Below are 14080 nucleotides of genomic sequence, written 5' to 3'. Positions count from 1 at the left end.
ACTAGTCGGACCTGTCTCATTCTGACCGGCGTGGCAAAAATCACAACGTGTACGAAAAGCGTAAACGTCTTCAGTCTAGGGACCTGATCGATTCCGAATCCATGTCGAATGATAAAACGGTCCTTCTAGGTATACTGGATGTAATTTAAGATACAGTCTGATATGATTATAGGCGCAGACGAGAAGAAGATGAAAGAACCAGACTGGATGACACCTCAGGAGCCTGGTTCGGTAATCCCGTCGGTTGCAGGTGCAAAGTAGAACCCTGCCGTCAGGACGAGATAGCTGTCGAGCAAACATAGGTCAGATTCGTTTCCAAGACCAACAAGGCACAGCAGCCTGTCGACTCACGCAAGGACCAGAATACTGCCTCGATGATAATTCGACCTCGCCTCAATGTAAGTGTAGGTCATCAGGAAGATGGAAAAGATGATGGCGATGACGTCCCAACGAGGGAATATCAACCTGCGTGAGAAGCGAGATCGAGGTCGATCAATTGACTGTTCCTACTGGATGGCAGATGAAGATGACTCACGTAAAGGTATCAACCATCTCGCCGAGCCGGCCCGGATCATAGAATGCCGAGAAGGCGACCATGGCTGGGATCTGAAGCAAACAGACTTGGAGAGCGTATGCGGAACCGATCTCCATACTGCACGACATAGTTAATGAAGGACGGGTCAGCGATTGAATCCGTTTTGCGCATATCCGGGAACAACAACTGACCTGAGCGCGATGTTGCCGTTCAAAGCGAAGGAGAAGGCGTTCATGAACTCGGTCGTGTTAGGGACGAGTGCGAACAAGGTGATTCCCAGGAACTTTTCGTCGATACCCGACCCTTGAAGAACGACATCGACCACGTCGACCAGAATCTCTGCAAAAACGATCACCTTCTTCAGCAAAGTTCTGTCAAACGCCCAGATTTGGATGACTTGGCTCACCTGCGATCGCAGCGTACAAGACCGTACAAGCCATCAGGACACCGGCGCTAACCATCCGGCTCCAGCTCGGTCCCTCGTGCCCACCCGCTTCTTCCTCTTCCTGACCGACCTGTTCCCCGTGTACCGGTTGGCCGACTTTTCGGTGAGTCGCATGAGCGTGTTGCCTCAACGCGCTGACGGTCGCCGCAGCAACGGCCCGGGTAAAATCTTCCGGAGTCAGGTTATTAGGCAACTTCATCGGCGACAGACTTCCGTCCTTGATCCCGCCCGTCTGTGGTCTCATGGAAGGCGTTCCGGTCTGAGGCCCGACAGAGTGCTCGGACATGATCGAGGCCTTTCTTTGTGGATGAATGGCGTTCTCGCCCGGCCGAGCGGTCGCTGGCAAACTGCGGAATCCTGGTGATCGCGATTGAGGCGGACCACCTGCCGTTTGGCTGGTCTCGCGAGTACCCGGATCGGCAGACCTAGCGGTAGGCAAGATCTGTTGCATAAGGGCCTGAGGGGTAAGACGCTGGTACATCGAGGCCCGGACGGCGGGGTGCATGGTACCGGCCGGGATTTCGTCGACCTTCATCAGTTGCTGGGGGTTCTGCCAGATTTGCGATGCGTGGGTCCGGAGTGAGAACCAGAGACCGATAAGGTACGACTATAGACCGCCCGGTTGTCCATCTGATCAGATGATTTCGCGATCAGGCGGGAGGGAACCAGACAACTCACGACCACGAGGATCACTGCGCAAAAGTACATGAGTCCCTTGACCTGGTCTTGATAGAATGGATCTGTCGCGGGGTCTGGGTGTTCGTAGTAACATCGATCGCACTGCCACTGGTTGTCTGCAGTTGGCTTATCCTTCGATAGATCGCTGAAGAGTGACATCGTGCTGTTGGTAAACCCTTGTGGAGCTGTTCCGACGATTCTCCCACCCGGGACACCCGGACACCCCTCACATCGCAGCGTGAACTGCGAGTCAAGCACGTGTTGATATCAGCTGGCGTTCAGGCGAGGAACCAAACGCCAAACTCACTGATCCGTAAGTCTGATAGAACAAGGTAGGCGTCAAGGTACCGATGACGGCCATGATCAACATGGTACTGGTCACACCAGCACTTCGAGCGTTGAACTTCTGCTCTTTCCTCTTGAACGCGGCCGATATCATACTACCGCCAGGCATCAGAAGGATGGCGGCGAGGAAACTACCCACGATGGATCCCTCGACGAGTTTGCCCTTGCCCTGTGTCAAAGCGATCGAGTAGAGGACGATCTCGATGACGGAACCGAACGTGGCGTTGATGACGGCACCCATGCCGATCGACGATTGGGCCGAGATACTTGCCACGGCCATACCGATAAAGTAGGAGAGCGGGATGACACTGGCCAGTCCGAGGATGAAGATGAAGGCTTGCGATGCAAGCAGTTCGATGATCGGATTGTGTGTATGACCGTGTTCGACCATGGGCAACAAGACCAAGCCGTCGAAAATCGTGAAGAAGACGAGCGGTAACAGGTTGACAAACATGATGTTGACGCCGCCAACCGTATACTTGTAATACTGCATCCCGACCGCACGGTAAATGCAGAGCAGAACCGTCGAGTCAGGACCAGGAGTAGGTGCAAGCTGTCCAGCCTTGAGCCTCGCTCGCCTGAACGTGAAAGCGGGATCGTTGGCCTCGCTCTCGAGCGTCGGGGATGACCCCGGAGAGGGAAGTGGGACGGCGACCTTGGGCGCTCTCCGGAACTTGACATCCAGCGGGCCCCGTGCGAGGTGCTTCAGGAGAGCCCAAGTCAGTCTCGCCATTGGGATCGTGATCACCATGCCCCAGCAGAGGAGGCAGACGGTGATCAAGGCCGGGGCGATGAAAAGGATAAAGAGAGGCCAATAGAAGATGCCTCCCACGAGGCGGGCCATACGGGAATGAGGTGGAGAGCTGTTGAATTTGGTTGGCACCCGATCTTTACCTCGATCTTTGGCGTCCCCGTTGAAGCCGATGGCGCCATACAAGCTGTCCCTCGCTTGCCCGTTGGTTCCCTTGGCGAAATCGACCTGCTGGATATGTCCCTTTCGTCCGATCCGTGTCTTGGGGACCAAAGGATCCCGCTCCGTAGCCGGTTCGGCTGGAGAAGGTTTCCAAGCATCGACCGAGGTGACCGAATTCTCTCGCGACCGGAATCCATCGGTCGATGCACGAGGACCTTTGACAGTCCTGCCCGAGCTGGAGCTGGCAGCTTCGCTAGAGACTCGCCTGGGTTCTACCTCGTCATCGCCTCGATCGGCGGCTTCCCCGCCCTCTGCATCCACCCCACCATCGTCCTCGTCGAACGTGTCCTCGATCTGATCCTCTTCATCCAAGAAAGCTTCCTTCTTCTTGAATCCCTTGCCCTCGACGTACTTGCCGAAGGGCCAACCGATGTACCATCCCAACCCGGCCATCGTCCTCGCATACCCACCCGCTCGTTTCCCCCTCCAACCCAATCCTCCGATGACTTCGCCGATGAAGATGACCCCGGCTACTCCGAAGCAGAGCAGGGCTAACCACCACCCGAAGATGACGGTCCAGAGCAGATTACCGGGCAGCAGGTGTCTCTCTGCTGCAGCCGAGGGGATCGAGTGGAGTGCGAATTCGGCGTTCCGAGTGATCGACCGGGATTTCTTATACAACGCCGGTTTCCAGATGGGCAGACCGAAAGGATGTTCGATGTTGATGGCCTGCGAACAAAAGTCTCGATGATTAAGCGGGTCATTCGCCGTCTGTTTGGGCAAACCTGCTTACATCTTGTCTATCCCTGACAGTCACCCCTTCCTCGTCAACCTCTTCATCGTCCTCGTCATCATCGTCCTCACCGTCATCCCCATCTCCACCATCCTCCCGCATCTCCATCTCCCGCTGTTCTCCACTTCCCAACTCGCTAACGACCTGTTCGATCACGCTCGCCGCCTTGCCCACGCCTATATCCCGCTCTTCCCCTGCGTATCCTGTACTTGGGCCGAGCGAAGGCGAATCCATCCTGAACCCCGCAGCCAACCCTGGCGTACTCGGACCCAATCTGGGCGTCTTGCTTCCTCGTCCACTCCTCGTCTTGTCTTGGTACCCTTGTCGCCCATACCCAGCCTGAGACCCGGACCTCCCTTGACCTTGCTGATGATGCGGATGACCCAGAGCTAATGGCGTGGCCCCTCCACTCTCATCCCCTCCGCTCGCACTCGTCCCTCCACCCCATTCAGACCCGCCCCGCTCGATCGACCCGAAAGGCGGGAAATAACCTCCCGGGGTCTCTGTGCCTCCTCGTTTCCGACCCGAGGTGCTGACGTTCCTCTCCGGTCCGGGTGTGTTGAGGCCAGAAGATCTGGTCCCCGCTGCCATAGGCGTCGAAGGGACTGAATAACCTCCAGCTTGTTGTTGCTGAGCGTAGGAATGATGAGGGTGTCCGGTTCCTAACCCATACCTCCCCTGATCTTGCTGGACAAAGACGTCTTCCCCCTGTTGCATCTCCTCATCGGGATATCCGCCTCCCTGAGCGTTATTGGATTGGGAATACGAGACCATCCTCGCACTAGCCAGCCTTTTCGCCTTTCTCCTCTCGATCTGTCTCTGCCTGATCAATTCTTCCCCTTTGTCCCGTTTCTCCCTCTGCTGTTGCTGCTGTTGCTGAGTCTGATGCTGGTAAGTAACTCCTCTGCGATGTCCGGCCTGGGAGACGCTCCTCTGCATCCCCCCACCGCCTCCGCCTTGTTGATGATCCAGGTCATCTCCGCCCGATCCCAACCTCAACCCTAACCCGTCGCTCTCGTCTTCATCCGCACTCGTATCACCCTCATCGTCCCCTCCCCTCGAACTCGTCGTCTCGCTCGCAGTGAAACCCCGGGCTCGAGAGACAGACCTCGAAGGAGCCGCCGATGAAGATCCCGGACCCGTACGTCGGCCACCATAACCCCCGTTACTGCTCCCTAGACTTCCATAACCTTGTTGAGATTGCTGTTGCGAGTAGTGGGAAGTGGGTTGTCGGCTCCTGGATGACGGTCGAGAAGCGGAACTTGGGGGTACGAGGTGTCTATCCCGATCACGATCACGATCGCCTCCTAGAGCTGATGGTGTCCTCGGTGTAGATGTCCCCACTCCCCTGAGGCTTAGGTTCCCGAGGTTGTTCTCCAAGTGCATCTGCTGCAACTGCTGGTCCTTTTGTTTCCCCGCCGACCGGATCGTACTGGTATTACTGCCACCATCTCGATTATTATATGTCGACCCTATCGAACCCGCTATCGAGCCATCAACGCTTCCAGGTGGGAGGAAGACTTCTTGACTCTTCGCATCTCCTGCCACGCTGCCGGTCGCATGTTCATCTCGATCGTTATCGTCCTCGGGGTCTTCTTCCGGGATCCCAGGAACTTCTTTAGCAGGAGGTATGGATGTGGGGACGGCACCCATCTTGCTCGAAGTCGATGAAGGTCTACCTCTTTCTGTTGATCGGACTGGGGAGGTCGAAGTCGATGTCGAGGTGGACGACGAGGACGAGGCGGTATGAGGGGGAATGTTGTTGTTGTTGTGTTTCTTCTCAATGTTCGACCAGAGTTTGTCTTTAGCTGATGTTGTCAAGTCGTCATCGACGACGAGATTGTTGCTGGCGGTGTTGGTGGTCTCTACCTTTGATGTGGTGGAAGTGGTGAGATCGTTCTTCTTGTCGTCACCACCATCGTCGCGATCGTTGGTCGACATGGTGCTCGAGCCCATGATCCCTGTGATCACAGTCGAGGACGCTGGACCCCCTTTGATCAAACTGATCAAGCTCGATGATCAAGACAGACTGATCAGATCAATCAGTTTCAAAGAGGCGCTCGAGGCAGTAGACGCAGGGCGAATCGAATCAAAGGGACATGGGACATCAATCGATCAATCGAGATCAATCACATCGCATCAATTCCATCATTCTGTCCCTGAACCGTCACCCTGCGCCCTGCCCCCGCGTGCCGAGCCCCGGGTTCGGCGCAATCCGACAGTGACGATCAATTCCCATCACACCGAGACGCGAAGATCAGGCTGGGCTGTGTCGGGGGGACTAGCGATTCCTTATTTCAATCGAGTGAGTTCAGCTGCTAACATGTGTATGACCTCAACCCTGTATGGCTCATGCAAGTTCAAACCCCTAGATACAAAAGAACCGCCCAGCCGAAACCCTTGACCTCACCCTTGCGGCCACGCGATGGAAGCTCACACATCGAGCCGAAACGATATCATTCCTCGCAATCTAGAGTCCGCTCTCATGAAACCTTGGCAAATGTTCGAAGCCTAGAAGTTTCCAACCCAACCCCGTTTCAGATTCCTCACCTGAAACCGTATCAGAACGTTTTCGGCCGGGAGAAAGCGGGTTCACAAGGTACAAAAAGGGACCGAAATGCCGATGAGTCGTTCCATACTGCGGAGGTCTATCGGTCTAACCTGTGTCCGATCCATCTTACGCGCATACGACGATGTGATCTATGTCGCTTCTGCGAACAAGGTCTCAATCTTAAAGTCAAAGGTGGATTGCCCTTGTACGAAGTTCAGGCGGTGTGATCGTGATCACAAACGTTCGATCAGTTGATCCTGTGATGGCCTGTGATGACCGAGGCTGTTATCAATCAAATATCTGGAATCAGATTGATATGACGTGGATCCCCCCTCTCTCGAGTCGGTATATCGGAAGTTTATCGGAAGCAGATCGAAAAGTTGAGCGAGTGGCCGAACTTGTTCAATCTCAAGTTCAACTCCACCTGTTCCACCATCACATTCAAACACACCTAAGCAATTCTGCCAACCATTTCAAGCCAACTCAACCGAACAGTTAGAAGTTAGACACTTGCTACCATGCCTAACCCTCGTCAACGCAAGAACAACAAGAACGGCGGGTCCGGTGGGAAACCGAACGCAAACGGGCTCCGTCGACTGCATACCAAGATGAACAAGGCGCCTACGATGAAAGGTCCCTTGGCTTTGCAACAGGGGTGGGACAAGAAGAAGACTGTCAGGCAAAAGTCAGTATCAAATTGGCTGTATTCGATTCCGGGCCGTCTAGTCGCGGTCCCGATTGTCAGCTATTCAAGTTGTCTCGTCTGTTCCGGACGGACTTTACTGATATGATACGATCTCCCTATCTTTTCAGCTACGAAGCCCTCGGACTTTTAACCTCCATCCCCCTGGACCAAAGTTCCAACTCGACCTCGAAACAGTCCATCAAAGAGGCCGAAGAGAACCTGATCAGCGGGTACGGGAGGATCGTGCGTGATGCCAAGGGGAACGTCGTCGATGTCATCCTGCCCGAAGACGACAACGAGGAGGAGGTTGGGAAAGAGGGAGAGACGGTTGGGGAGGATAGTGATGAGGAGGAGAAGGAGGTTGCGCCTGTTCCTGCCAAGACCGAGGTCGTAAAAAGTTAGCATTGTGCTCTTCTTCGCCTCCTTTCGTAACTTCGCCTGGATGCTCACCTCGACCTTTCTGGACTCTTCCATTGGCATGATAGCCCTGGAAGTCCTCTCATCAACCGCCACCCCCGTTAAACGCCACACCTCGACCTCGGAAAAAGAATGGCTTACCCAGCTCGTCGTCAAGTATGGGGACGACCGAGCAGCGATGGCGAGGGATCCTAAATTGAACGTCTGGCAGAAGACGAGCGGGGAAATCGGGAGGATGTGAGTCTTCGAATATGGGTTATATTGCCTTTTGGTTCTGTTACTATGAGTGAGACGGTAGAAGATGGGAAGGCTGACTTTTTGCGCCGTGATATCGATACGTAGGATCAAGAAGGCTGGGGGTGCTGAAAAGCTAAAACAACGGGCGGCCCGGGAAGGCGGGTCCATGGACCTCGCTTGATCACCCCTTCGATTCCATTATATCTCTCGTTTGCTTTTCCCAGTCGTCCTGTAAAATTGGACCGCCTCGGTGTTTGATCAAACTGGCCAGGCGTGTATGATCTACTAGAGTGTAACAACATCATGTACGAATAGGCGGGACACGGCGGGCGAGAATAATTTCGTCACCGTCGTTGTATACTATCTATCATCACGAGCTATCGGACATGCGTCGATAGGAAAAGGGTGGTTGGCAGCGTCCGAGGCGTCATCCGCACGAGCTTAGAGAGCTTTTGCGGGAACTTCCCGCTAATCTGCGCTGGGACAAGACCGGCCAGGTGGGCTCTGTGGAAGAATGATAGAAGACACCGGTCCAACTTCTACCTTGTGATGGACTATTTCACGTAGATATGTACCACCATGATGAAGCAGTGGCGCTGCTCGTCAGTCTGCAGGGGTTCGATTGACACACTGAGTCTCGACACGTCTTGCGAATCCATATCCTATTCTTTTGACGTCACAGATATCGTATTACATCGAGAAGGCTCAGTGGCATAAAATGATAAAAAATCGAAAATGTTCTCATCCGCTTATATGCCGTCCTCCTTCCATCTAAACTCGAAGCGCAACCGACCTCTTCTTGCTGGCAGCGGCAGGAGCGCCCAAGATGGTGGCGTTGTTGCTGTAGACGTTGAGTCGGCTCGAACCTCCGCAAGTTCGGGTGACATCACCGGCGCACGACATGGTACATCCAGAAGCGGTGGCGCCGCCGCCATTGCTGAACGAGTTGGCGCAGTAGCATTCTTGACCGTATTCGACACCAGCTGAGAAGCGACATTTATGTCAATAATGGCCCATTCGTTGCGCTTCAAACCGCGCGAACTACTTACCGATAGAGTACCCGCGCCCAGCGCAAGTCTCGACACAGGTCTTGACGGTCATGTTCTTCCCAGAGGTCGCATATCCAACAAGCGCTCGTCCACCAGCACCTTCGGCCCTGCATCCAGCATCTTGCCAACCGGAAGGCAATTGGGTAGAAATAGCAGCGGGCGCGAGGTCGGGGTTGTTGAAGAGCTCGTAGGTGGCCGAACCTCCGCAAGTCTCGTATTCGCTAGCCGAGCACTTCATGTTGCACTTGTACCAGTCGAGAGTAGCGTTCAAGGTGGCGCCATTCCTCAGCTGAGAGTCGCAGTAACTGGATGATGAGAGCTGTGAGTACCTCGATCGTCGCTGAGCAGTAGGACGCAAGCTACTCACCACTCCCTTCCATATTCGACGGCAGCGTATTGCAAGCCCTTGCCAGCACAGAAGGCTGCATGTAGAGGCAATGCTATCAGCAAGGTAATCAAAGCGAGAACAAGCCTATAAGAGACTCACCGATACAGGTGTTCCTGGTCATAGAGTCCGAAGTCGTGGAAGCGGCGGTAAGCGCACGGCTCCCCTTGGGTTCGGCGAAACAGCCGAGGTCTGACCATCCGGTAGTCAAGGTCTCTTGAACATCAACGAACCCGGCACTCTCGGTGTAATCGGAGAAGCTGGGCTTGGGACCGGTTCCGACCCAGAGCGGGTTGTTGCCGGGAAGACGGTCGAGGGGTCCGTGGTCGCCAATGTTCTCGCTGACGAGGGGGTTCTCGGGAATGCAGGCCTGGGCAGCGGCGTTGTTGATGTGCGGCAAGAAGGCCGGGCAGTCTATAATGTGATATGCGGATCAGGTTTAATTAATATCTTGTTGCCAGGTTTCATTCATTCTCAACCCCTGGACATACCGTCCAAGACTCCTCCGATACCCAAACCGGTATCACCGTTGCAAGTCTGGATAGCAGACTCGAGGACATTGACACCGTTACCATCGTCATGAGGCCAACCAGAGATAAAGTCTCCATGGAACCCGTATCCGGTAGTATCACCGTTAGCCAAGACCCAATTGATAGCTCCAGCGGTGGTGTTGAAGGGGAACTGTCCGACAGGGTAGACGAACTCGTAGAACAACTCGGGGTAGGCGATAGGGTGAGTGTCGGGGCAGTCTCCTCCGTCCAGACCGCCAGAAGCCCAGGCCATGTGTGACTTATGATCCGGGCTGTCTAGCTGTCCGTTACCGCATTGCCTGAAGTTGACTTGCATCCTCATGGCATCACAGGGAACCTCGAAGAACGAGTTCCTCTGGTTGTACCGCGCGTCACCTGATGTAACCCAGCGTCAAGTGATAGCATCCGTTTGAGCGAACCTCTTCATCGGTAGACTTGGAAACCTCAAGACGGAGCGGGGCTTACCAGAATGACTCTGCCCAGTCAAACAGACGAAAGAAATAGCCTGATGGTCCGGGTTCTTCGGGTCGAACGTCCTCCTGTAGGGATCTCCGGAAACCATCCGAAGACCTTCGGGGAAGGCGACGGGGAGTTTCTTTGATCGGGCTGTGGGATATAGAATCGAATCGAGGATAAAGCCGATCAGACCGAATTCACGGGGGATTGCATAGATAGGAGATGAAAACGGAGATAGCACACTTACGCAAGTAATACGTGTTGACGTAGCTAGCCGGGATCATAGTGTACTTTCCCTCCGAATAGCTGTACAATTGAGCTGCCATAGAGTAATTGCATGATTATAAAACGCTTTAGCCCACGCCCGCACGTAACCTCACAGAGAAGTTTTGACAGGTTGAGCAACGAAACTCACGGGTCCAATAGGACGACTTGTCGATCGAGATCGGGGCGGTCGTGCATTTCCCCTGTTGGGTGGAAGCGTAGTCGACCGTCTTGTCAAAGTTGGATCCTCCGATGATGGTGTGCATGCTATAGTATCAAGTCCAATGTCCATATATAAGTCATCTAGCTTGATATCAAAAATTGTCGGGCGTGATGTGATGCGGGATGAGACTCACTGGGAAGACACTTCACCGGGGTTGATGATAGGGTCCAACCGGGTCACCTCCAAGATGGGATGAGTGAGGATGAAGAAGGCCTCGACGGAAGCGGTGTAGGCAGCCAGAGCTGAGAGGAGTGCGACGATCTTCATGATTTCGAGATTGGGACGTTGATCGGAGAATTAAAAAGAGTGTGATGTGCGAATGAGCGTTTGTGATGTGAGGTCGGCTCTGCCGGTGTTGAGGTGTCGGAGCGGGATCGTCTTGATGAATGAGAGAAGAGACCGGCTCGAGGGAATTTCGCTGGGATATATTTGCTCTCTACCTCTGGTTATATACGTATGATCCTTGGTGATTCCCTGGTCCGATCCTGCCCGTGCTCAGCTGATCGGATCATAACAGTACCATGCATCTCCCCCGTTTCACCACACGCAGTCCCAACCGGATCAGCGCGAAGACGAGCACGTTGTAAGGAATTTGTTGTTGATGTCGATGATGACCGAAGCCGCCACGACGACGAAGAAGCCCCTTTCGGTACCTCGACAGGGACGTCCCTCGCTCCCCCTTCCCAAGCCCCGAGGTCGACAAAACACGTCCGGCATGCGCGGAATGGTCAGGGGTGGTGGTCAGGGACGGGCGGATCCGAAAAAGACCGCCACAACCACAGATTCGCGAGGCACGCGATCGCCGCATCGCTAAACAAACGCCAATCGTTACAGAACAACAAACGATCGAGATCCACCTCTGATCTGCCCGCTGGGTCACTGCCGATTACCCGATCGCTAATCAGCTGAACAAAGCGCAAATACCTCTGTCTGGTACGGCCGGTCCATTGATCCATTGTGCTGCAAGCGAAACTCCTATTGCGGCTTGTCGAGCGTCTGCCCGTGTTCCGGTGTCTACATTTCGCTTTGTTTATGGCCAGAAACAGCAACGAATACCATGACAGCAATGCACCAGCAACGGCGTGTACCACAACAACAACAATCACCAAGGTCACGGGGCTACCCCTCGATCTCATATCGCCTGGTGGGACCTCGTCCCTGACCAATCCCAACATCTGACCGACGAGGGCGAATCGAATCGTGTACCTGATTCACTCTGACGTCTTGTAAACAATCGTTTGCATCGCATCGCGCACGAACTCATCTTGCAGCAGAATAGTATCTCCCGGCGGTAACTTGATAGAGCAACACCGAAAGGCTGATGCGACATGTGGATATAGTCCTCGGGCATTGTACGTCCGCCTCACGCCTCAAGCGACCTATCGGCGATGACCATCCGATTGTTTGGAGGGTTTGAAAGGGCGTTTGTTGTGTGTTGTTTTGTTTATCGTCATGATGAGGATGGCGACAAGCGGGAGTCACATGTGAATGTCCATTTGCGTGTATCGCCGGTGACTGCTTGAGGGTGGGTGGTGGCGCTTCGTGGCCCGTGGGTGAGCACGGATCGCGGTCCATGAACGCGCATGAAACGGTGAAAAGATCTCAAGGACTCATTCTATCGGATGATTAAACCCTCGACAGGAAGATGCTACTATGCTGTACGGAGTTTTCACCTTCACAACCGGTCAGTTGGCACTCGACCCTCATCGTCATTCTGAACGGATGTTGCCTCAGGTTGTGCGTGTTAAGTGCGAAAAGTGCAACGCCGTGTCGTACTGGGGACGGAGCCGCCATTTCCATGTGAGTGTACTCAGCGAGATCCGCGTGAAGACGAAACATGCGGTCAGCGATTACTAGGCTTGCCGTTCCGTCTGAGCATGAACGTACCCGTGAGTTCGATTAAGCTTGTGAGGTTCTTGATTGATATGAAAGAGCCAAATGTAGTCGTAAAGAGCCAATTGTCGTCGTTGTGACTGATGTAGCTGCGAATACAGACTTCTTTTGCTAGCCTATGCCTACGTTCAGCGCTCGAGTACCTCTTTTGTTGTGGTATATCGGATGGGATGATTGCTGATTCTTGAACTTGTAAAGCGCTTCATCAGCTACCATTTTTAGACCGACTGCGTGTACCTTCTCCTCTCGGTCCAACTCCTGCTCGCAAGGTGTGGCAAACCGTACGAGTTGAACGCAGGATCAGCTTGCTATATCTTCCCAACATCCCACCGGGCCGATATCAATCAGCGTCACCGACTCAATCCGTAGGCAGCTATAGACTCACCAACCTCTTTACTGAGGTGAAAGGTGGGTGCAAATGTGGATCAGAGGGTCGACAACGGCATAAAGAGGACACTAAGATGCAAAGTAAGCCGTTCCGACAGCCTTCCTTGCAACAATCTCAGAGCGCTTATTACAAGATAGGCTAACGCGCAATAGTATCGAACTGAGCCTAGGGTGCGACAAGATAGAAAGGCTCTCAAACCGATAGAAAGGCTCTCAAACCGATTCTTCCTGTTTCAAGCGTTGTTGCCAGCGCGTTCCAACAGAATGTGAACCCGGCCAAGTGTGTACCGATATACCGCATCAAGTATGGCTGGCAACACCCCCTGAGGTTTCGTAAAGGAATGACATATGAAACGTGTTGACGTCAGGGGGTAGGGGCAGATGTTCAGGGGCAGAAACATGACCCCTTCTGTACCAGGAAGATCAAATATGGATGATGTGGAGGCATGGCACAAAGGGAAGGTCACAGGTGGTCACGTCGGAAAAGTATAACAGGATTCAAGAACAAAGTCGTTTGTTGCGGTTGCTGTTCTCAGTTATGCGATACATATTGCAATCGAGGAAAAGCAAAGTTACAACACAAAAAACGACCATGCTCTTCAAAATCAACGTGCTCCTCGCGCTCATGGCAGGAACGGCCCTAGCGGTCGAAGTCAAGAGAATCGAGGTTTGCCCTGGATCTTCGACCAAAAAGCAAGGCACCGTTTATTCGGTCTTCTCTGGATCCTCAGTCAATCCTTGGGGATCGGCCGTAAGTACCTCCGGTTTAAATCCTGGGAGACCGAACACCCTTTGACCCATTCACTATTACCGGCGCATTTCGCTTCACAGACCATCGGTGAGCCTACTAAAGGCGGGAATATGCTGGATTGCGCCAACAGGTGCGACGCTCTCAACAAGGGCTCGGCTGTCCCCAAGTGCCGTGGTTTCGAATTCTACAATCCTACCGGAGAATGTAGGATCTACGAGGGCTGGGCCGCCCCTGACAAGGTTGGGGATGGTCAAGGAGATGTTGGGATCCCCTTTATGCCATGCAACGACGCGAATTCTGATATTTGTGAATAGCACAGACCTTGAATGACGCACCTGAGCGAGAGATACTGATCCTTTATGATTCTTCGATCACAGGGGGCTATGGGGATAAGCGCGACAGCTGTTGCGAGGTTTGGATGGAAAGGAATGAATCGTCGGGTGGAACCGCTGGTCTCGCCGTAATGCCCGCACCTTCTGCTTGATCTTGTTCTCTTGAGGAGTCGTATGCATGTCATTGTACGATAGTTCTGTAACTGTTGCT

At 53.8% G+C, this 14080-nt stretch overlaps 4 protein-coding genes across 4 annotated transcripts; 2 read left to right on the top strand and 2 right to left on the bottom strand.

Annotated features, from left to right (window-relative positions):
* Nucleotides 1-215: 215 nt before the first annotated feature.
* On the bottom strand, nucleotides 216-3811 carry HD553DRAFT_266906 (uncharacterized protein; the record flags this gene model as incomplete). Its single annotated transcript, XM_046177506.1, has 9 exons — nucleotides 216-285; nucleotides 352-465; nucleotides 536-652; nucleotides 727-874; nucleotides 942-1587; nucleotides 1659-1901; nucleotides 1966-2982; nucleotides 3025-3645; nucleotides 3710-3811. 9 exons carry the CDS (start codon nucleotides 3809-3811, stop codon nucleotides 216-218), a joined length of 3078 nt encoding a protein of 1025 aa, XP_046040561.1.
* Nucleotides 3812-6706: 2895 nt separating this feature from the next.
* On the top strand, nucleotides 6707-8065 carry HD553DRAFT_303732 (ribosomal large subunit biogenesis-related protein). Its single transcript, XM_046178912.1, has 4 exons — nucleotides 6707-6945; nucleotides 7074-7342; nucleotides 7431-7599; nucleotides 7705-8065. The coding sequence occupies exons 1-4, from the start codon at nucleotides 6779-6781 to the stop codon at nucleotides 7778-7780; spliced, it is 681 nt and encodes a 226-aa protein (XP_046040560.1). The 5' UTR covers nucleotides 6707-6778; the 3' UTR covers nucleotides 7781-8065.
* Nucleotides 8066-8244: 179 nt separating this feature from the next.
* HD553DRAFT_279680 (uncharacterized protein) lies at nucleotides 8245-10998 on the bottom strand. The gene is made up of 9 exons (XM_046178092.1): nucleotides 10640-10998; nucleotides 10435-10550; nucleotides 10267-10338; nucleotides 10029-10169; nucleotides 9525-9938; nucleotides 9136-9447; nucleotides 9016-9070; nucleotides 8649-8953; nucleotides 8245-8582 (listed from the first exon to the last, which is right to left on the bottom strand). The coding sequence occupies exons 1-9, from the start codon at nucleotides 10771-10773 to the stop codon at nucleotides 8371-8373; spliced, it is 1761 nt and encodes a 586-aa protein (XP_046040559.1). The 5' UTR covers nucleotides 10774-10998; the 3' UTR covers nucleotides 8245-8370.
* Nucleotides 10999-12962: 1964 nt separating this feature from the next.
* On the top strand, nucleotides 12963-14036 carry HD553DRAFT_20734 (uncharacterized protein). Its single transcript, XM_046177134.1, has 3 exons — nucleotides 12963-13537; nucleotides 13618-13843; nucleotides 13915-14036. Exons 1-3 carry the CDS (start codon nucleotides 13220-13222, stop codon nucleotides 14019-14021), a joined length of 651 nt encoding a protein of 216 aa, XP_046040558.1. The 5' UTR covers nucleotides 12963-13219; the 3' UTR covers nucleotides 14022-14036.
* The last annotated feature ends 44 nt before the right edge of the window (nucleotides 14037-14080 follow it).

Source organism: Filobasidium floriforme, assembly GCF_021052385.1.
Source record: "Filobasidium floriforme strain CBS 6241 chromosome Unknown HD553scaffold_1, whole genome shotgun sequence".
Taxonomy (NCBI): Eukaryota; Fungi; Basidiomycota; class Tremellomycetes; order Filobasidiales; family Filobasidiaceae; genus Filobasidium; species Filobasidium floriforme.
This window is presented reverse-complemented; position numbering and strand designations above follow the sequence as displayed.